The following is a 23,746-nucleotide window of genomic DNA, read 5'->3' on the forward strand; positions in this document are numbered from 1 at the left end:
TCAGATTCTGTGTCTCCCTCTCTCTCTCTGCCTCTCCCCACTCATGCTCTGTCTCTCAAAATATGAATAAACGTTAAAAAAAAGTTTAAAAAAAGTTTTCAAAATGTATATCTAAATCAGAAGTTTAAAAATGCTAGTGGGGCATCTGGGTAGCTCAGCCAGTTGAGCATCCAAATTTGGCTTAGGTCATGATCTCACAGTTCATGAATTTGAGCCCCATATTGGGTTTGCTGCTGTCAGCCTGTCCACACAGAGCCTGATTCTGATTTTCTGTTCTCCTCTCTCTGCCCACCCCCCTGAATTTGCGTTCTCCCCAAAATAAATAAATAGTAAAAATAAAATAAAATAAAATAAAATAAAAATGCTGGTACCTTTGAGATTGTCTTGGTGAATATGTATTGTGGGCTCCATCTGCACAATTAAAGGATAAGAAAACATTATTGTTGACACAGATCGGTGACGCCACCGAAATGTTGTGGTCATCATGGAGGCAGCCCAGAGTTGTGTCAAGAGCTGGGCTCCCAAAGCCAAGGTTGAATTCCACTCTGACACTTACCTCCCAGGTGACCCAAGGCAATGACTCCATCACTGTAAACCTCAAATTCCTCAGCAATAAAATAAGGGTAGAAATAGAACCCACCTCCTAGGGTTGTTACAAGGATTAAGTGTTAGATTTTACCATATCTGTTACTACTACCATGTTTGATACTATTGTGGGGAACACTGAAACGTTTCTCCTAAAACTGGACCATGGGGTCCATGAGGGCAGGGGCCATTGTTGGTCTTGTCGCCAGCTCTGTCACTGGTACTCTCACTAACACCATGCACACAGTAGCCACATTCTGGAGAATAATATAAAATAGTATGCATTAAGTTCCAAAATGTATGTCATGATAGTGATTGTTTACTTGTCATAAGCTAACAGGACAGGAGCTTAAATTCCAGAGTGACTCACCTTGAGAGTCTACACATAAAGCTCAGAAACATGCTAGTGCCAGAGAGCTAAATGGTGGTGGTCAAATTAGACTTTGGTTATTATGAATGTCTCAACTGTATGACAGATAGAGAACTGATAGAGTCTAGTTCTCCAACCTCAATTAGCAGGACTAGAGAAAATAAGACACCTGACTTTAGACTTCCATTGCCAGAGAGAGGTGAGCCTAATATCCATTTCTGTTCCTGCTAACCTCAGGGCACTGAGGACTGTGCACCCCTGTGCACCCAGGGGTGGGTGCAAGCAGAATGAGGACCCCTGAGATTTGCCAATGTCAGACATAGAGAAGCATTCCAGTCAAGGCCAAGTGGAGCTGCTAGATTCAGGTATGGGGGGGGGGGGGGAGGAGGGAGGGGATGGGGTGGGGGGGGGGAGGGGTTCTGTTCAAGCTCCCCAGAGCATTCAGTTGCTAGAGAAGGGAGTTGAAGTATGAAGGAGTAGAAATGGAAACAGGCATAGAGTGTTCAGTCCAGAGTGCCCTTCATACAAAGCTTCAGGGAAAGATCATACTGTCCTGACAAAGTGCCAGAGAACTGAAATGTTTACTTTGATCATTAATGTGAATTTACCTCACCACCGAATCTTAAATAATCGAGGCCCTGAGCCTCAACGTGTTGGGAGATAGATGGGGGGGACGGGGAGATGAGGAAAGGGGAAATAGTATAAATTAAACATTAACAAAATTTGGTCTTTGGGAGTTCCTGGCTGCCTCCATCAGTACAGCCTGCGACTCTTGATCTCAGGGTTGTGAGTTCGAGCCCCATGTTGGGTGCAGAGATTACTTAAAAAAAAAATCCCAATATAAGCATTTAAAAAATGGTACTAACTAGTTACCAATGTAGCAAGCTTGGATTATGTTATTAAAGATCTTAATTTGATCTGATTTAGCGTTAATAACTAAGGGTATAATATATAGAAGACACAAGGCCAAGCCCCTAGGGGAATTAGGCAATGGAAAGATGAAGACAAGGTTACTGCCCTCCACAGTACTCAAATCTAGTGGAAGAAACAGATATTTCCAAATTATTATGATCCAAAGCAGGCTGAGATAAATGCTCTGAAAGAAAACTAAACAAAAGAGAATGTGAAGGACTGAATGGGAGTGGGAGTGAGGGTCTGAAAAGTCCTGTGGCCAACAGGGAATTGAAAGAGGCCATGAAAATGACCAGATTTTGAATAGGCATAGGTGGGATGTTCCATGGAGGGCAGGAGCTCAGTGGGTGAGCGGCCAGAGAGCTTGGGGACCAGCCAGGTCACTGAAGATGACTCCTGAGGGATGGGAGCTAAGTTTATAAGGGTAGGATGAAGCAAAAAAAAAAAGCAGGGCAGCGGGGGGACTCAAATTCCAGGTCAAAGAGTTTGGAATTTATACTATTGTGTGTTGTTTGTCCAGCCCCTGATTCTTCTCAGGAAGACACCCACTGAGCTTCTGAGGGGTCAAAGACTAGAAGTCAGTTCCATGCACCTTGCAAAGGCCCACTGATATGGATGGGAAGTTGCCCAGATTATGCATTTCCTGGAGACTACTTTTACTCACCTCTGTCTGTTGTGAAGAATCAGTAGTTTTCCTTTTCTGCTTTTGTTTTTCAATACAATTTGACCTAGATATGCTTTCTAAAATATCTTGCATCATAACTGACTTATCTCTCAGTTTAGGAGAAAGGCTTGCTTCTGTATCTATTATAAGTGGCTTATTAATTATGTTATTTTTAGGGATTTTCACTTTGGGAGCAACCTTAAAGAAATCAGAGAACTGGTAATGAACCTGGTCATGGCCATATTTCAACCAATTGCCTGAAATTGCTTTTTCAGTCTGTTGTTTCTGGGGTGGCTGCCCTTGGAAACTTTTTGGTTTATCACATAGACTCTTGATCTTAGTTAGAAAATTTGAAGTTTCTTGATAGCTGCTCTCTCCAGCAACCACTGGCTCTTCTAAATTAGAGGTGTTTTCTTCTCTCATAGCTTGAGAACAATAGGGCTTATTGCTGCTTTCATCATCCCTTGTGAGGCTGAGAGGGCCTGTGAGTTCCGGGGTTTGTTCTTTTGGCCAAGAATTCTTAGCATAGTGCAAAATAATATTTTTAATAATGGCTTCATCAGAACAGCCAGCATTAGAAATCTCAGGGAAAGTTTCACAATTAATGCCTTGACCTTTTAAGAATTCCTCTTTGGAAAGATGATGGAGTAAAATATCAGAAAGGTTTGACTTTGAAGGGTCTCTTTCATTAGCTGGAATATCAAGATTTATGGTGGACTGTTTCTCTTTATCATAGTTTTTGTTAACAACAGTTTCAGTCATTTTATCCCAAGTCTTGGTTATGTCTGCATTTCCACAAATCTCTTTGTATGTGGCCTTTTTTTGAGGATCATCTACTGTTGACATAATTTGATATGAGACATCAAGGATGTCATTTTTTGAGGTAAAATTGTAATTGCTGTATATCTTAATTTGGGAGAAATCCCTACCAAAAAGCAAATGTTCCTGTGGCTTAGGAGTTGTGTCTTCTGAGAAACTGGCTTCCTCCATGTATGTGCAGCCTGATTTCCTTTGTCCTTTGCTGCCTCTTTTTGATGTTCTTAATTGTAACTGTAGATCTTTTGGTTTTCACTGGTTGTCTTCATTGTGTCTCCTAGTCTGTGCAAAACAAGAAGAACGTCATTGTTAAATATATTGGAATAATGTATGACACTATGCTTATATTGCTGTCTATACCAGCACAAAATGGATGCTTTTCCTTAAGGGAAATTCAGTTATAAATATGAAGGCAGAATGCTCAGCCAAGTGGTATATAAGCAAGGAATTTAAAAAAAAAAAAAAAGGTTGGGAGGAGGTTTTACATGTTTCATTCATTAAATTTTGAGGGAGAATTTGATCTCCAGTTGATGAGCACGTATTTTTCAATCTCTCTTAGGAAATGCTATTTGGAATATATATTCCACAAAATAAGAACTTAGGGTGAAAGTGAAAGATTACTATTTTAAAGTAGCAGGGCTAGGGGTGCCTGGATGGCTCAGTCAGTTAAGTGACCAACTTCAGCTCAGGTCATGATCTCATGATCATGGATTCGGGAATTCGAGCCCCACAGCTGGCTCTGTGCTAACAGCTCGGAGCCTGGAGCCTGCTTCTGATTCTGTGTCTCCCTCTCTCTCTATCCCTTCCCCGCTCATGCTCTGTCTCTCTCTGTCTCAGAAATAAACATATAAAAAAGTAAAAGAAAAAAAGAGTCTCTTATGGTTTGCCTCCCTCCCTCTTGTAAAAAAACCATCCATTTAGATACCTCTTCTCAACGTGCGAACTCGTGGAACAACTCCTTAGAAGCAGTAAGATTTCCTCCAGTTTTAGGTGGAGTAACTGAGGCTCTGACTCAACCAGGGGGCCTGCAGCCACCAGCTACCTCCCTTGACCATATAATGACAGGGTTGGATGAGTGGATCTCTGCGGTTCTCTCCCCTTCTAAATTTTTCTGAGTCTGTGAACTTGTGGTTTATTAGATAACCTGAAAATCTAAAATAATATGTTTGACCAAAAAAAAAAAAATGAGCTAAATTGTCCAAGAAAAAAGGAGTACAAACTAAATGTGGTAAAGACATCTGCAGAACATTGTTCAAAATCTTAATTTATAGAGATATATGCCAATGTTAGAGAACTCAAATCAAAAAAATATTTTGTTTAAAGTGAGGGGAGAGGGGAGAGAGAGAGAGAGGGAAGGAGGGGGAAAGAGAGGGAGGGGGAAAGGGAAGGAGGGAGGGAGAAGAGAAGAAGAGGAGGAAGAAGAGGAAGAGGGGGAGGAGGGAATAGGGAGAGGAGGAGGAGGACGGGAGAAAGAGGAGAAGAATCACTGAAGGATTACTTTGAATTATTTAGTGCCTAATATTTACTGTGAAGTGAGGCATATCTTCATGAACAGAATTAAAGATTACTCCAACCCAAATTGAAGAACAAGGAAAAATGCTTCCCAGGAAAGTCAAGAGCACAGTGGGAAAGCAAGAGTTGAGAGACTTAGATGTGAGTTCCAGCTTCTCTACTCATTAGCTATATGCCTTCAGGCAAGTTACTTAGTTTTTCTGAGTCTTAGTTTCCTCTTCTGAAAAATAGGAATAATAATACTTAGTTCACAGGATTGCTAGGAGAACATGAGATAATGCATGTAAATCTCTTGGCATAGTGTTTGGCACAGAATGAGCATTCAGTAATTTGTAGTTTAAAAATGAAAAAGAGGGGCGCCTGGGTGGCTCAGTCGGTTAAGCGTCCGACTTCAGCTCAGGTCACGATCTCGCGGTCCGTGAGTTCGAGCCCCGCATCGGGCTCTGGGCTGATGGCTCGGAGCCTGGAACCTACTTCCGATTCTGTGTCTCCCTCTCTCTCTGCCCCTCCCCCGTTCATGCTGTGTCTCTCTCTGTCTCAAAAATAAATAAACGTTAAAAAAAAATTTTTTTTTTAAATGAAAAAGAAGGAGTTCCTGGGTGGTTCAGTCAGTTAAACATCTGACTCTTGATCTCAGCTCAGGTCTTGATCTCAGGGTCGTGAGTTCAAGCCCCATGTTGGGCTCCACACCGGTCATGAAGCCTAGAAAGAAAGAAAGAAAGAAAGAAAGAAAGAAAGAAAGAAAGAAAAGAAGAAAGAAAGAAAGAAAAGAAAAAAGAATGCCCAGATATAGAAGGCTAGGTACTCTATTTGTGGGAATATTTAAAGGATCAAGGAAGAAACAGCATATATGAGGCATGATCTCTATAAAAGCTTTAAAACTATTTAAAAAATCTACCTATAAATGAATATATTGTTTGGCAGTGAAAACTATCACTAAATAAATTTAAACAGAATGTGTCTAAGACATCCAAATGGTCAATAGGTACATGAAAAGATGCTCAACATCATTCATCATCAAGGAAATGCAAATCAAAACCACAATGAGATATCACCTCAAACTAGTTACAATGGCTATCATCAAGAAGACAAGAGATAACAAATATTGGCAAGGATGTGGAGAAGAGAGAACTCTTGTAACAATGTTGGTGGGAGTGTAAATCAGCTCATCTACTCTGGAAAACAATACGGAGTTTCTTCAAAAAATTTAAAATAGATCAACTATATGATCCAACAATCCTACTTCTGGGTACATACCTAAAGAAAATGGAAATAGGATATCAGAGAGATATAGGCCCTTCCATGTTTATTGCAGCATTATTCATAGCAGCCAAGACATGGAAACAACCTAAGTGCCCATCAGTGGATGAGTAGATGAAGAAGATAAGAAAGAAGGATGTCCTTCCATTTGCAACAACATGAATGGACCTTGAGCACATTATGCTAAGTGAAATAAGTCAATCAGAAGGACAAGTACTGAATAATACTCCTTGTAGGTGGAATCTAAAAGAGCCAAACTTGTAAAAACAGAAAGTAAAATGGGTGATGGGGGTTGAGGGTTAGGACAGATGTTGTTTTCTGGTGTAAACTTGAAATGAGTGGCAAATAGGCCCTACAGCTCTAATGCACAGCACAGTGAATATAGACAACAGTATAGTATTATAATCATAAAACTTGCTAAGAGACTAGAACTTAATTATTCCAACCACTAAAAAGAAATGATAATTATGTAATGTGATAGAGATGCTAATTATCACTACAATGGCAGTATATATATATAAATATATCAAATTAAACGTGTACACTTTAAAATTACACAATATGAAAAGTCAAATATACTTCAATAAAAAAGTCTGATTTCTGAGGGTAAAAAGAGTATCTTTAAATGCCTACAGAGAAAAGAAAGATGAATTCTAGTTTTGCAAGACTTGTAGCAATCTAGGCTATAGCCCCAAACTCCTCCTCATGCCTTCTTTGTATCTTGAGATGCTCCTTGCTGACCTCTAAGTCTTTCTTGCTAAGGAAGGAAAGATCCTTTGTTAACCAGATCCTACTTTCTAAAATACCATCCCACTTAAACTGATGAAATTTAATTTATGCTAAGAAAAATAGAAAGAGACCACCAAGATAAGCCAGAAGTTTAAAGAACTTTCTCATTAGACATGGGAAAACAGCTTCTGTTACTATTATTGTTATTGTTATGTGTGTGTGTGTGTGTGTGTGTGTGTGTGTGTGTGTGTAAAATATCAAAATGATTTAGTCTAATTAAAGGACAATCTACATCCTTGGCATTATAATGGGCCCCCTTACAGGTAACTGGAGGGAACTGGAACATCTTCTCACGTCAAACCCAGCTCAGTCTTGGAATTCAAAGGCGCATCCAAAGAGTTTCCAGTCAGAACCCAACAGAACCTCTCTATAGACCCAATTTGACTTACTAAGTTCAAGTGAACACATTTGGGGCCAAGACTGCTTATGTAGCTGTACTGACCATTGTGTGCTCAGCAATAGCTCATAAATCACCCTGAGCATGAACACTCTGAGCAAATGGCTAGCACATCCCAGGAGCCCAGCCCTGTGAAAACACTTTTAGTCTGGGCCCTGAGCAGGGATGAACAACAAGGTGCTCACCATGCTACACATCTATTCCCTGTGTAGTTTACTTTTTTTATAAAGTCTGAATTTGGTGTTGAAGTGCTGACTTACGCTCAGTAATTTGACTAGTTTAAGAGAAAAAGATAACTATGGCTGGGATGACTAGGAATCTGATAGAATCAATTAAGAATGTCTATACAAGGGGGGCACCTGGGTGGCTCGGTTAAGTGTCTGACTTCAGCTCAGGTCATTATCTCATGGTTCATGAGTTTGAGCCCTGCATTGGGCTCTCTGCTATCAGCACAGAGCCTGCCTTGGATCCTCTGTACCCCCTCTCTCTCTGCCCTTCCCTTGCATGCATGTGCACATTTGCAGTGTCTCTCTCTTTCTCTCTCAAAAGTAAATAAACATTAAAAAAAAAAAAAAAAAGAATGTCTATACAAGGGAAAACCAAAACTTCTTACTGGTTAGAGGCCAAAGATGGTCAGAAAATCATTGTTTCTGGCTAGTGGATGATGTTTGTTTTATTCAATGTTGTGTATCATGTTCTATATGGGAAGATAATTTCCGTCTTCAAAAGAAAACTGTGGGACCATGTGCCTGTGACAATCTCTTAACCTCATCCCCAATACCTTCTGTTCTGTGTTTAGACCTTTGCTAGCCTCCAGACATGGTGCATATGACTCAAAGATGGAGGAGAAAGCAAACATTGTTTCTACCTACCCTTCTAAGACTCCCTGCACTAAAGTATGAACCACTTAACACTCAGGTCTTGAACGCCACTCTTCTAAGACCAACCCTAGTAACTAATAAAAAATAGTTGACTATTGGACCCAAATTCTCCTTCCTCCATTATATGTGTGTGATGAAGAATATGAATAGATTACAGTTAGGAGCTCTAAGTTCATGATCCAATGACATATATAGTTTTAAAGATTTTATATATTTTTTAAACATTTTTTAATGATTATTTTTATTTTTGAGACAGAGGGAGAGAGCATGAGGGGGGAGTGCAGAGAGAGAGGGAGACACAGAATCTGAAACGGGCTCCAGGCTTTAAGCTGTCAGCACAGAGCCCAATGCGGGGCTCAAACCCACGAACCGTGAGATCATGACCCGAGCCGAAGTTGGACGCTTAACCGACTGAGCCACCCAGGCACCCCTAAAGATTTTCTATTTTTAAGTAATCTCTACACCCATATGGGGCTCAAACTCACAACCCTGAGATCAAGAACCCCATGCTCTACTTTCTGAGCCAGCCAGGAGCCCCTGCAACAATATTTTGTACCACCTAAGGCAATATGCTGTTCTATAAGACTTCAACCAACACATGCCACAGTCAACACGAAGAGGTAAAACAATAGCAGTAGCAATAGAAACTCACCTCCATCTTGGGGTCTCTGGGCATCGATGGAATGAACCAGTGAACCTTTTAATACAGATGAGTAATCCTTTAACTCTAAATCATCTTTCTTTTTTTCAATAGTAGGAAGTTGGCTGCAATTAATTAATAGGACAAAAACTGAGCTTCCAAATCATGGTGTGCCTGCTTCTTCCATGTTCCTTCCATTGCAAGAAATGACTATAAGACTATATATGGCTATATAAGGAACTTCTGATGTGATCAAAACGTGTGTGTGTGTGTGTGTGTGTGTGTGTGTGTGTGGTCTTTTAAGAGCATTCAAAAATACTTAGTTTGACTCTGTTTTAATTTTCAACTTCTCTCCCTCTATTTCTAGCTCAAGATTTCTGTTTACCCATGAAGGCATATAGGAGATCGTTCAGAATAATATGTCCTAGGCCACTCCCAGAGGCCAGGTATTCATGGATTTTGTATCCAGTGTACGGTGTTTCTAGATTCAAATATTTTCAAAGGTAACGTGATACAGGTTCCCTCTGCAATGACTGCATTTGGTTACATGCTGGTAATGCTATCAGTTAACTTTATCTCAGAAATGTGGGTGCCCACAAATGCAGTGTCTATAGCTGTAACCATATACCTTTCAGCGTGGCGTCTGGTTCCCTCCTGTTGTTGAGCGGTAGAATGGAGACACTGTGTTGGAACAACAAATCAACCCAGTGCTCCCTCGAGAGCCATATGGGTATATTATTACAGCCCATCTTAGGTGAGTGTGCATGAATCTGATGACCAGCTGTTACAAATTATTTATTCTGAAACTATTTGAAAAATCTGATCTAAAAACCCTTTTGAAACTATGTGTGAACCAGTATTTGGAAAAGCTTCCTCCCTGTGTTTCACCAGCAGACTTTGCTTGCTTTTCTTATGCTTTGGGAGATCAGTGCTATCTCTTTATCCAGTTTTCCCGTTGACATAACCATATAGTCATGGATTGTCTAATTTGTGCTGTAAACCATGGACCTTTGCTGTGCTTTGGAAACATTTAGAAAACTCTTGCCAATTGATTTTCTGAAAATAATTCTAGTAGTAATTTTTTTAAGTTTTATTTGTTTTGAGAGGGTGGGAGGGGCAGAGAGCAAGAGAGAGAGAGAGAATTCCAAGCAGGCTCCTCACTCTCAGCCCAGATCCCATATGGGACTTGAACTCACGAACTGTGCAATGATGACCTGAGCAAGGATCAAGAGTCCAATGCTTAACTGACTGAGCCTACCCAGGCACCCCTCTAATAACAAATTTTAAAGCACACTGATTTAAAGAAGTATAATTAAAAACAAACAAACAAAAAACATCCACCTTGTCCTTTCCCTAAACTTTCTAGCTTAAGTTTGGCAACCCCTGGAGATAAGGGCCAGAATATAAATTATGCCCTTGTAGAAGAATACTAGTACTACTTCCTTAACCCCTTTCTTATTAAAAAACAAACAAACAAAAAACACCCAGAGCATTTTACATAGTAATCAGTTAGGCTCCCCCCAGCATCACTATGAAGTAAATATTTTTTTTTAATTTTTTTTTTCAACGTTTATTTATTTTTGGGACAGAGAGAGACAGAGCATGAACCAGGGGAGGGGCAGAGAGAGAGGGAGACACAGAATCGGAAACAGGCTCCAGGCTCTGAGCCATCAGCCCAGAGCCTGACGCGGGGCTCGAACTCACGGACTGCGAGATCGTTACCTGGCTGAAGTCAGACGCTTAACCGACTGTGCCACCCAGGCGCCCCAATTTTTTTTTAACGTTTATTTATTTGTGAGACAGAGAGAGACAGAGCATGAATGGGGGAGGGGCAGAGAGAGAGGGAGACACAGAACCGGAAGCAGGCTCCAGGCTCTGGCCATCAGCCCAGAGCCTGATGTGGGGCTCGAACTCACGGACCGCGAGATCATGACCTGAGCTGAAGTCGGATGCTTAACTGACTGAGCCACCCAGGCGCCCCACTATGAAGTAAATATTAATCAGATGCTGAAATACCAATTTTTACTGGACAATTTTACTTGCTATATTAAGATCCTAGAAATGACAACCATACAAAAGGAAAATAATGCTCAACATTAAGCCAATTATGATTGGCTTGTGTAGGCTTAATAAACACTAATTAATTCGGACACACAATACCCAGATGAGGTATTTCTTCATCCACTCAAGCAATATCATCATCTCAGAAATGGAAACTCAGTACAGTGCTAAACAATTTAGGACAGGAAATAATTACCTGTTCAAAAGATAACAGTACTTTGCATCTAAACATTGCTTTTTAACCAAGCGTTTCCAGCCACATTACAAACGCTAAGTAAACACTCTCAGAGACTTAATAAGTATTTCTCTTTAACCTCAACAGATTGAAGGAAAAAAAACAATTTAGCCAAAATTACACAGAAGGTCACTAGCAGCGAGGGTTTGGTTCCTGAGATTCTAGTATTAGGTGGAAAGTAAAGAAAGCATGTGTTTATGGACGGCCAACTATGTGCTGAGCCCTTTGTGTATTTCATCTCATCAGTCCTCTCTGTGGCCCTTGAGATAAATACTCTATGATCCCTACTGTGCGCTGAGAACAGGTCAGTCTGATTCCAAAGCCAGCTTGCTTCTGTTCCTATTAGACCACGTGTCACAAAGTGGGAGGAAATAGAAAGTTCAGACTCACCAGAACTTTAAAAAAAAAAAAAAAAAAAGAAAGAAAGACTGGTAATTAGTTTTCTATTCCTGCTGTAGCAAATTATCCCAAACTCAGTGGCCTAAAACAACACAGATTTATTATCTTCTAGTTTTGGAGGTCGGAAGTCCAAAAATGGGTCTCCCTGGGCTGAAATCAAGGTGTCAGCAGTCTGCATTCCTCCTGAAGGCTTGAGGGGAGAATCCATTCCCTTGCTTTTTTTAGCTTCTAAACACAATCTGCATTCCTTGGCCAATGGTCCCTTTCTCCATCTTCAAAGCCAACATCATAGCCTCTTCAATCTTTTTGACTCTGACCCTGGTACCTCCTCTTTCACTTAACAGAACCCCTGTGATTACAAAAATGGGCCCACCCAGATAATCTACAATAACTTCCTCACCTTAAAATCCCTAACTTATCACCCTCAAAGTCTCTTCTGACAGGTACAGGAGCATATTCACAGGTTCTAGGGCTTAAGACATAGGCATCTTTGGGACCATTATTTTGCTTATCACAGTACTTTATATTTTGGAAAAAACTTTTTTTAATATTTATTTATTTTGGGGAAAGCACAAGCAGGGGAGGGGCAGAGAGGGGGACAGTGGGTCTGAAGTGTGCTCTGCACTAATAGGCTGACAACGGAGAGCCCAATGTGGGGCTCAGACTCACGAACCTCAAGATCATGACCTGAACTGAAGTCTGAAGCTTAACCAACTGACCACCCAGGTGCCCCTATTTTGGAGAATTCTTAGAAAACTAGGATCTGGGGCACCTGGGTGGCTCAGTCGGTTGGGTGTCCGACTTCAGTTCAGGTCATGATCTCACAGTCTGTGAGTTCGAGCCCCGCGTCAGGCTCTGTGCTGACAGCTCAGAGCCTGTAGCCTGCTTCAGATTCTGTGTCTTCCTCTCTCTCTGCCCCTCCCCCACTCATGCTCTGTCTCTCTCTGTCTCAGAAATAAATAAACATTAAAAAAATTAAAAAAAGGGGCGCCTGGGTGGCGCAGTCGGTTAAGCGTCCGACTTCAGCCAGGTCACGATCTCGCGGTCCGTGAGTTCGAGCCCCGCGTCGGGCTCTGGGCTGATGGCTCAGAGCCTGGAGCCTGTTTCCGATTCTGTGTCTCTCTCTCTCTCTGCCCCTCCCCCGTTCATGCTCTGTCTCTCTCTGTCCCAAAAATAAATAAACGTTGAAAAAAAAAAAAAAATTAAAAAAAAAAAAAAAAAAAAAAAACTAGGATCTGTGCCTCATCATTTCTTACCCAACTAGCATCTCTTATATCTGTTACCCCCAAAGCCCCTCCTAAAATGGAACTCTGTCATCTCATGGAGCAAATTGAACACTATAGGAGGGCGTACCTCAAACATGGAAGGTTTAAAAAAAAGAAAATGATAGCTGTTGATATATGCAACTACTTGGATGTATCTCAAAATAATTATGCTATTTGAAATAAGCCAGAAAAGAGTACAAATTTATATAAAATTCTACAATATGCAGACTAATATATAGTGACAGAAAGCAAATCACTGGTTGCTTTGGGTTGAGGGGCAGGCTGGGGGAAGGATTACCAAAGGACATGAGAACATTTTTAGGATTGATGGATATATTGATTGTGGTGATGGTTTCACAGATGTATAAATATGTCATACAAGTGTCAAACTTAACAAATTGTGTACTTTAATTACGTACTGTTTCTTATATGTTACAGCTCAATAAAGCTGTTTTTTTTTCAACGTTTTTTTAATTTATTTTTGGGACAGAGAGAGACAGAGCATGAACGGGGGAGGGGCAGAAAGAGAGGGAGACACAGAATCGGAAACAGGCTCCAGGCTCTGAGCCATCAGCCCAGAGCCCGACGCGGGGCTCGAACTCACAGACCGCGAGATCGTGACCTGGCCGAAGTCGGACGCTTAACCGACTGCGCCACCCAGGCGCCTCTCAATAAAGCTGTTTAAAAATACATGAGGGGCCCCTGGATGGCTCAGTCAGTTGGGCATCTGGCTCTTGGTTTTGGCTCAGGTCATGATCTGAGGGTTCATGGGATCAAGCCTGGTGTTGAGTTCCATGCTGTCAGCATAATCTTTTTGGAATTCCCTCTCCCTCTCTCTTCCCCTCCCCCATCTCTTTTTTTTTTTACTCTCTCTCTCTTTCTGTTATCTCTCTCTGTTTTTTGCTCACGCGCACACACACACGCATGCCTGTGTGTATCTGTGCTCCCTCTCCCAAAATACATAAATAAACTTAAAAAAAAAAAAGATTCTCTTTCTCTCTCTGCCCCTCTCCCCCGGTCTCACTCTCTCTCTAAGATAAAAATAACAAATAAATAAACAACAGTATTAAAACATACATGAAAAGAAACTTCAAAATCCTCCAAGGCACCCAAGAACTGCATAATGAGGTTCAAGAGCCAGAGAGAAACTTGTGTCATGCTTCACTAACCTTATCTATACAGTTCTTCAGAAAATTCCTAAACACCTCATTCAGATGTTATCATTTCAGGATGATTGAAAATTTGCAAGTGTAACACATTTGGGAGCTTATTTTGCATATTATCTCGGTTCCTTAGCTTGGCATAGGAGATCCTTTGTGAACTGTGTGGGCCGCCTACCTCTCCAACCTGTCTTCCTACCACACCTGGACTTGAAATTCATGCTTCAACAATGCCAAGCTATTTATAGCTGTGCAAGCTCACCTGGTGTTTTATGTGTCCACAAAATGTGCTGCTGTCCTCTCTGCGTCCTTGGCCAAGAGAAGCCACCATTTCCTCTTCCACCACCTCCATTTCTTGGACAAGCATCTTTGGTTGCACTTTCCCCACCGTATTGTAACTGATCGTTTCACATCTGTCTCTGTCACTAGCCTATCTGTACTCCCAACCTTGGCATGTAGCAGAGACTCAACAGCTATTTCATGGAATTAGAAAAGCTCCCAGTATGTCATAGAGACAAACATCAGAGCCATTAGGGTATCTTTAGGGAAGGACATCCACCAGAAGAGGATTTTGGATGCTGGTGGATGAAGGGATAAAGCATGGTCATGGAGTTGGTGATGGTGACACTTCTGTGGCTCCAACTCGAGCGATGGCTGTCAGTAGGAGGCAGGACCACTCCAGAGGATTTCAGAAACTGTGGGGTGCTTTTGGTTATCACAGTGCTGTCTGACCAGGAAGGTGCTACCAGCACGTTGTACCTGGAGACCAGGTGGAAGCTATGTATAGAGCAGCCCTGTAAAAAGAAGAATTATCACATCCAAGGTGCCAATAAGGCCTTCATTTAGAAATAAAACACACTACTCTAAAGATAAAGGGTGTTTTCTTTATAGAGACTGAAAATATTCCTCATCCTCAGTGCTTCAGGGAAAGGACCAGAATCCTCTCCCCCAGCTGCAAGCACTCACTCTCCCTGCCCCTGTCTGCTTCACCAGCCAAGTGTCACTTTTCCCTCCTACTGTCTGCACTTCATCCTTTCCTTCCCACCCTGGGGTCTTCACTTCACGCTGTTCACTCAGCCTGAAGTGGCTGCTCCCCCTCCCTCCCTTCTACCTGGTCACTCCTTACTCATCTTTAGCATGTCATTTCTCTAGAAGCTTCCCTCATCTCCTATACTAGGTCTGTTTCCCCTGATATAAGCTTTCAGAGTATTCTGTGTATCTCTCTAATAGCCTTTATTACAAGGATAAAACCTTGGTGGAAGGAACAAGGGGAAAGAGGGAGGAGGGAAGCAGAGAAGAAGACTCATTTGGCTGTTTGAGGAGGATGGAAAGAGCACATATTTTATTTTTTTTATGTTTATTTTTGAGAGAGAGAGAGAGAGAGAGAGAGAGACAGAGCACGTGTGCGAGCAGGGGAGGCACAGAGAGAAAGGGGGACAGAGGATCCAAAGCGGGCTTTATGCTGTCATCAGAGAGCCCAATGCGGGGCTCCATTAGGGGCTTGATCTCACAAACCGTGAGATCATGACTGGAGCTAAGTCCAAAGCTTAACCGACCAAGCCACCCAGGTGCCCTGGAAAGAACACGCATTTGAAAAAAACCAGACTCTTAGCTCTGCTCTTTATTAATTGAGGAACTTGAATAAGTTACCTAACTGATTTGAACCTTGGTTTCCTCATCCACAAAATGGGGCTAAAGGTGTTAGTGACAATTAAAGGACAGAAGTATACAGAGTATCTTGTTTAGCGTCTGACACATGGAAGGTACTCGGTACTCGGTACTCGGTAAATGCCAAATCTTCTTTCTCCCTCTCCCTCCTCTTCCCCTGAGGGAAGGGCATGTAAAGTCTGGACTAAAAAAACCTTGATGCCTAGCTTGACGGAAAGCAGTTCTATAAGCCTTCTAAATGGACTTAAGTGACTCTGAGAACTCACAAACGTCTTAAAGAAAGCCCATGGTCAGGGGGTAGATGGTTGTAATAGATTGTGAGTAGAAGCAATGAGGGGAATTCATAGACACTGATGTGGAGTGTTGCTCAATATTCTTGTAAGACCTTCTCTTCATAATTCCTCCAGCAGGCAACAAGTATATGTTGGATGGCTATACCTGGTTTCTTGGAAGCAATATGAGCTAACTGGGAAGTGAGTCACCTCTAAAAAGTTACTTGGTCCTTTATGTCTCTGAGATCAGGGTCCTACTGAAGTCCCACTGATGCCAAAGGGGCCGGGGGCGGGGGGCGGGGGTGGGGGGCGGGGGCGGGTAGGCTTGGAAGGGTCAGTAAAAATTATATGAGGTGTCTTTTCTAGCCACTAAAGTAGAAAGAGTTCTAAATGACCACAATTTAGATTCATATGATTTGCCATCAAGGCAACCTCTGGGCACATCTGCAATCCCATAATTAAGACTGATAATAGCATCATAAAATAATGGGTATAATCTTTAGAGGGAAACATCTGAGTACGCATACTATCCTAAAGGCAAACAGACTCTTAGAAGTTGGACACATGGGAGACTGCAACAGGTAAGAAAGTCCCGCCTCCTTCCTAAGCAATCCACCCTAAGTGATCTTTAGAATAACAGAGTAGTAAGTTAGGTTCATTGTGCAACTTCTTTCTGCCTGACATCACTGGAATTAAAAGCATTTGATTGCTTTGCTAACAAGAGCCTCCAAATCCGCTGTTAAGCAGTGATATTGACCACTTGAACTTTATTTAGAGAACCCCAAAAGTTAACCCTATAAAGCAACACAGGGCTGTTTCCTGATCAGAGCCCTGAGCTACTTACTTGCTTTTCTTTCTCAGACAGGCTTCTTAAAAGGATCTTCTTTTTTCCGCAAGTCTTAAAGGGTTGCCTTGCTCACCTGCCTTTACCAACTCCTGTTCTGGATTTAAAGTAAAAATTTCTCATCCTGGGATGCCCTCAGTCCAAGAATGTAGTGTATGGCATTTACCCTCACCCCTGCCAAACTCCTAACCTGTTATCCTTTCACCTCTAAATATTTATCCCTGTTTCACATCTCTTTTTTAAATAGAAAGCACCAGAAGGAAGTAACAGAGAGCACCCTTATGGGCGAATATTCATCTCCATAGTATTTTGTCTTAGTTTTTAAACCTTTTTTATTGCTTTATGCTTTTAACTTAATGTATAAAATGGGAAAATACAGAAATGTCCAGCGTCAGAAAACTTCAACATAATTCTTTCTATTTATTAAACATGTTTTACATAGTTGGGGTCATAATAAATGAGCAGTTTTACAACCTGCTTTTTTTTCACCGGACATAAAGAACATTTCCCCATATTATACTTTGAAATAAATATCTTTTTAATAGTTATATCTACTACATGGCTATATTGCAATCATTTCTCTAACAATAGACATTTAGATTGTATCCAGTTTTCAATATTTTTAATTTTTTTAATGTTTTTTTTTTTTTTTTTTTTTGAGACAGAGAGAGACAGAGCATGAATGGGGGAGGGGCAGAGAGAGAGGGAGACACAGAATCAGAAGCAGGCTCCAGGCTCTGAGCCATCAGCCCAGAGCCTGAAGCGGGGCTCGAACTCACAAACCGTGAGATCGTGACCTGAGCGGAAGTCGGACGCTCAACCGACTGAGCCACCCAGGCGCCCCCAGTTTTCAATATTTTTAAGTGACATAACAGTAAACATCCTTACCTATATTTTAAATTATCTCCTCAGGATAAATTCTTATGTGGGAAAGTGTTAGGACACAGTATAAACATTTTAATGTTCCTAATACTGAATTCAAAAAGGCTGTACAAGCATATACTCTCACCAGCAACATGCCAGTGGTACTTTGATATGCTCTGTAACACTGAACAGTAACATTAAAAAAAATCTTAGTCAATAAAAAAAAATATTTCAACACTGTGTTAATTTGCAGTACTTTGATGACTGGTAAGGTTGGACATTTTTCATATGTTTATTGGTCTTTTTTATTTTTTCATTTGTGAATTACCTTAGTCCTTTGCTCATTTATCTACTATCTACAATACGACTAATTTTTTTCTTATTACAAAAGTAATACATGTTCATTGTGAAATGTGTTAGAAAATGCTGGTATTGATAGTGTTTTATAACTGTTTATAGTGCCCCTTAAAGAACTCAATCCAATATATTGTATCTGTCAACCAGTGTATGTTTAAGCCATCTTTTTTTGAAATATAGTTGACACCCAATGTTACATTAGTTTCAAGTGTACAACTACATTAGTTTCAAGTGTACAACATAGTGATTCTGACAACTCTATACATTATGCTATTCTCACCACAAGTATAACTACCATATAATCCTATTCCAATACCATTAACTATATTCCCTATGCTGTACCTTTCATCCCCATAACTTATTCACTCCATAAAAGGAAGCTTGTGCCTTCCACTGCCCTTAACCACTTTTTGCTCAACAGCCCCCCTTCACTCTGGCAACCACCAGTTTTTTCTCTATATCATTGGTCTTTTTCTGCTTTGTTTATTCATTTGTTTTGTTTTTTAGATTCCACTCATAAGTGAAATCATATGGTATTTGTCTTTCCCTTTCTGACTTATTTCACTTAGCACAATACTCTCTAGGTCTATCCATGTTGTCACAAATTGCAAATTGCAAATATTGTATATGTATCTGATATATATATATATATATATATATACACATATATATATATATATATATATATGATTATGATATCTTATCCATTCATCTCTTGATGGACAGTTGGGTTACTTCTATATTTTGGCTATTGTAAATAATGCTGCAATAAATACAGGGGTACATATATCTTTTCAAACTAGTGTTTTCATTTTCTTTGGGTAAATAAATACCCAGTAGTGGAATTACTGGATCATACGGTATTTCTATTTTTTTAATTTTTGAGGAATTGTTGTTCTGTTTTCAACAGTGACTGCACCAGTTTACATTCCCACCAACAGTGCATAAGTGTTCCTTTTCTCTATATCCTTGCCAATACTTGCTATTTGAAAATTTTTTTTTAATGTTTATTTATTTTTGAAGGAGAACGAGACAGAGTGTGAGCATGGGAGGGGCAGAGAGAGAGGGAGACACAGAATCCAAAGTGGTCTCCAGGCTCTGAGCTGTCAGCACAGGGCCCGATGTGGGGCTCGAACTCATAAACTGTGAGATCATGACTGGAGCTAAAGTCGGGTGCTTAACCAACTGAGCCACCCAGGTGCCCCAACACTTGTTATTTCTTATCTTTTTTTTTTTTTTCTTATCTTTTTGATAATAGCCATGCTGACTCATGTGAATTTATCTCATTGTGGTTTTGATTTGCATTTCCCTGATGATTAGTGATATTGAACATCTGTTCGTGTGTCTGTGGTCATTTGTGTGTCTTCCTTGGAAAAAAAAAAATGTCTATTCAGTTCCTCTGCCCATTTTGAATTAGGTAATTTTTTTAGGTTGAGTTGTATAAGTTCTTTATATATTTTAGATATTAACCCATTATTGGATATATCATTTGCAAATAATCTTTTCCCATTCAGTATATTGACTTTTGTTTTATTGGTGGTTTCCTTCTCTGTGCAAAAGCTTTTCATTTTGGTATAGTCCCAATAGCTTATTTTTGGTTTTGTTTCCCTTGCTTAAGATGAAGTATCTAGAAAAATGTTTCTAAGATTGATGTCAAAGAGATCACTGCCTATATTTTCTTTTGGGAGTTTAATGGTTTGTGATCTCACATTTAGGTCTTTAATCCTTTTTGAGTTTATTTTTATGTGTGGTATAAAAAAGTGCTCCAGTTTAATTCTTTTTATAAATTTTTTTATTTAAAAAGTTTTTTTAATGTTTTTATTTATTTTTGAGACAGAGAGAGACAGAGCATGAGCAGGGGAGGGGCAGAGAGAGGGGGAGACACAGAATCTGAAGCAGGCTCCAGGCTCTGAGCTGTCAGCACAGAGCCCAACGCAGGGCTCAAACTCATGAAGTGTGAGATCATGACCTGAGCTGAAGGCAGATGCTCAACCGACTGAGCCACCCAGGTGCCCCATCCAGTTTTATTCTTTTGCATGTAGCTGTTCAGTTTTCCTGCCACCATTTATTGAAGAGACTGTCTTTTCCCCATTGTACATTCTTGCCTCCTTTGTTGTAGATTAATTTGCCATATATAAGCATGGGTTTATTTCTGGGCTCTCTATTCTGTTCCATAGATATTTGTCTATTTTTGTGCTAGTACCATACCGGTTTATTATAGCTTTGTAGTATATCTTGAAATCTGGGATTGTGGTACTTCCAGCTTTACTCTTCCTTCTCAAGATTGCTTTGGCTATTCAGAGTCTTTTGTGGTCCTGTGCATATTTTAGGATTATTTGTTCTAGTTCTGTGAAAAATGCTATTGGTATTTTGATGGAGATTGCATTGGATCTGTAGGTCACTGTGAGTAGTATGAACATTTTAACAATATTAGTTCTTCTAATCCATGAGCATGGAATGTCTTTCCATTTCTTTGTGTCATCTTCAATTTCTTTCATTTGTGTTTTGTAGTTTTTAGCATACAGGTCTTTTACCTCTTTGGTTAACTTTATTCCCAGATATTTTATTCTTTTTGGTGCAATTGTAAATTGAATTGTTTTCTTAATTTCTATTTCTGCTATTTTGTTATTACTGTATAGACATGCAACCAATTTCTGTATATTAATCTTGTACCCTGCAACCTTACTAAATTCATTTATTAATTCTAACAGGTTTTTTGGGTGGAGTCTTTAGGATTTTCTATGTATAGTATCATGTTATCTGCAAATAATGACAGTTTTACTTCTTCCTTACCAATTTGGATGCCTTTTATTCCTTTTTCTTGTCTGATTGCCATAGCTAGGACTTCTAGTACTATGTTGAATGAAAGTGTCAAGAGTAGACATCCTTGTCTTACTCCTGATCTTAGAAGAAAAGCTCTCAGGTTTTTGGGTTTTTTCTTTCTTTCTTTCTTTCTTTTTTTTTTTTTTTTTTTTTTACCAGTGAGTATATTAGCTGTGGGTTTGTCATATATGGCCTTTATTATGTTGACATATATTCCCACTATCATTCCAAATTTTAGTGTATGTGCTGCTGAAGCAAGCATGAGGTATGTTCCTTCTAAACCCACTTTTTTGAGAGTTTCTATCATGAATGGATGTTGAATTTTATCAAATGCTTTTTCTGCATCTATTTTTTTAATGTTTGTTTATCTATTTTGAGAGAGAGAGAGAGAGAGAGAGAGAGAGAGAACATGCTTGTGAGCAGGGAGAGGGGCAGAGAGAAAGAGGGAGAGAGAGAATCCCAAGCAGGCTCAATGTGCATCACAGGGCCTGACATGGGGCTCAGTCTCATGACCGTCAGATCATGAACTGAGTCGAAATCAAGAGTTGAATGCTTAACCAACTGAGCCACCCAGGTGCCCCTTCTTCTGTGTCTATTGAGGTTATTATATGATTTTTATCTTTCATTTTGTTAATGTGTTTTGTTATACTGATTGATTTGCAGATGTTGAACCATTCTTGCATCCCTGAAATAAATCTTATTTGATCTTGGCATATGATCCTTTTAATATATTATTGAATGCAGTTTGCTGATATTTTGTTGCTTGATGTTTTGTGTTTGTTTCTATGAATTAGGCAGAATAGCTACTTTTTCTAAACTTGAGGGAATGGCTTTGTGTGTGGTCATTCCACTGTGTATTAACTGTGTATTAAGCCATCACTTTAAATGGTTGTATAATATTCCATTGTATGGATGAACAAATACTGTTTTTACCAATCTCTGGGCATATAAGTTGTATCTCATGTTTCCATATTACAAATGATTGTGTGATGAAAGTGATGAACATCTGGTACATTTATTTTTCACACTTGTCTGATCATTTACATAGGTAAAGTCCATAAATAAAATTATTTGGTCAAGGGGTACTGAAGCTTTTGATATACCTTACAAAATCTCCTTTCAAAATGGTTATGCCAATTTCCAGCCCCAAAAGCAACATGTGAGAGGACTAATTTCATCATATCCTCACCAACATTGAGTATTATTCTTTTTCATCTGAAATCTGGTAGGCAAAAAAAAATTGTCCCATTGTTTTAATTTGAATTCATTTCAACACTAGTGAAGCTGGAATTAATATGTGGGCTCATTGTGGTCTCTTAAAATTCCACTAGAAAGTGCTAGTACTTGTCCTTTGCCTTTCTATTTGGATTGTTGTCATTTTTTTGTTAGGCTGTTTCATTGTGAGAGCTCTTTAAATATAAGTATTTCATAATTAACCCTTTGCCTATCACATGTCTCCATTTGTCATTTTCCTTTTAACTTTATAAGAAGCAATATAGGGAAAGGTTAAAAGCATGGCCCTGAAACAGACTGGCTCTGCCATTTACTAGCTGTGGTTATGCTGCTTAGGTGCCCTGTTCAGATACCTTTTACTGACCAGTACCCACATCTCTCAGACCTGTGAGGCTGGCTACTAAGGATTACAGCTGTCCCTCTCTCTAGAGTTTGCACTACAGGGAGCTGGAGAAGTTATACCCCATCCCATCCCAATACAGGGATACAAAAAGCTGCCACTCTTCTATAAAGTGGGGGCTAATTTTATGGTTTATGCTCTACAGTCTAGAGACCTCCTTGTATAAATCAGACCAAGGCTTAGATTTTCTAAGATACAGTCTTGCTTGGCTGTTTTCTGTTCCCTATCTGGTTTTACTCTTTTCCTTACAGGCTCATCCTGAAAAGCCCTCCCTCAATAAATCATGCATATTTAATCCCTGTTTCAGAATCTGCTTCTAGGGAACCAATTTAAGATTCTGTAAAAGGGGATGCTCTTAGCACCTATGTCATAGAGTTGTGGTAAAGATTAAATATTAATTAATAGTATCTTGTACTTATTATGGGTAAGGCATTGTCAGACACATTTTACACATGTTAATTCATTTAGTCCTTAAATCAGTCAGGGTCCAGGTATAATCCTGAAACATGTAAAGTGCTTAGAACAGTGCTGGTGCATATTTAGCATCAATAAATCTTAGTCATCATTATTTATTAAATCATTCTACATTTCAAATGGAAGATTAAGCCTACAAATAGACTGTTTCCCCTGGATTTTGATGTCTCCATTCCATGCCCCTTTTCTTAGATATTCCTTTGGAAAACTCTTTCCCTCTCATTTCCCCCCTCTTTTATTCCAAAAGGTAGAGAGCTACCAAGTCCACATCTTTGTTGAGGAACCCCTATACCTAATATTCTGACTTGGTTTTAATTAAGAAAGCACTCTTACACTCTGATAGACTTTGTTGGAAAGGGAAGAAAAAGTGTTTTCTTCTTGATTATTCAAATTTGCCTCGACTTGGTTCTTTTATAACTCAGAGGAGAGTACAGCCACCCTAGCTTTATCTTAAACCCAAAACAAAACAAAACAAAACAAAAAGAAGACATTAAGCTTGGGCTATCCTAACAACCTTGCATGTTGTAAGGCTATGCACACTCTCATTGCTCTCTCTCTTCTCCAAGGCATTGGAAAATGGTCAAGAAGTGTCAATGTCAGCAGTGTCAACACCAGAGGGGTTTTCAAGAGATGTGGAAATGCAGTAAAAACCCCACTATGTCCCTAGCACCCAGAATAGTGTTTGGCACATAGTAGGTATTTAAACATGTGTGTTATTGAACAGATGAATGAGTGAATTTACAAAGAAAGAGCAATGACATTGGTTAATAGTGGTTTATATTTATTCACATATTTACCACTTACTGTGATTATCACTTCCTTCCTGCATCTTTATCCATCTAAGATCATTTTCCTTCTTCTTGAA

General features: G+C 39.8%; 1 protein-coding gene and 1 long non-coding RNA gene across 7 annotated transcripts in view; one reads left to right on the top strand and one right to left on the bottom strand.

Moving 5' to 3' along the window:
* The window catches only part of LOC123598367, a 28,274-nt gene extending 26,960 nt beyond the window's left edge, over nucleotides 1-1,314 (top strand). Inside the window, exon 5 of the long non-coding RNA XR_006712570.1 lies at nucleotides 1,193-1,314. This is a non-coding gene — a long non-coding RNA (uncharacterized LOC123598367). The remainder of the gene's footprint in view (nucleotides 1-1,192) is intronic.
* AKNAD1 (AKNA domain containing 1) overlaps nucleotides 1-7,287 on the bottom strand; it is a 42,170-nt gene extending 34,883 nt beyond the window's left edge. For 5 of the 6 annotated variants that reach the window (XM_045478499.1, XM_045478495.1, XM_045478493.1 and 2 more), the window contains exons 1-3: nucleotides 7,170-7,287; nucleotides 2,532-3,629; nucleotides 372-411 (exon numbers count right to left, since the gene is read on the bottom strand). In XM_045478499.1, coding sequence (XP_045334455.1) covers nucleotides 372-411; nucleotides 2,532-3,521 — 1,030 coding nt within the window. In that variant the 5' untranslated portion in view covers nucleotides 3,522-3,629; nucleotides 7,170-7,287. The remainder of the gene's footprint in view (nucleotides 1-371; nucleotides 412-2,531; nucleotides 3,630-7,169) is intronic. The other variant, XM_045478494.1, reaches the window with a different exon arrangement.
* Nucleotides 7,288-23,746: the final 16,459 nt, after the last annotated feature.

This window comes from Leopardus geoffroyi, chromosome C1, assembly GCF_018350155.1.
Source record: "Leopardus geoffroyi isolate Oge1 chromosome C1, O.geoffroyi_Oge1_pat1.0, whole genome shotgun sequence".
In the NCBI taxonomy this organism is placed as follows: Eukaryota; Metazoa; Chordata; class Mammalia; order Carnivora; family Felidae; genus Leopardus; species Leopardus geoffroyi.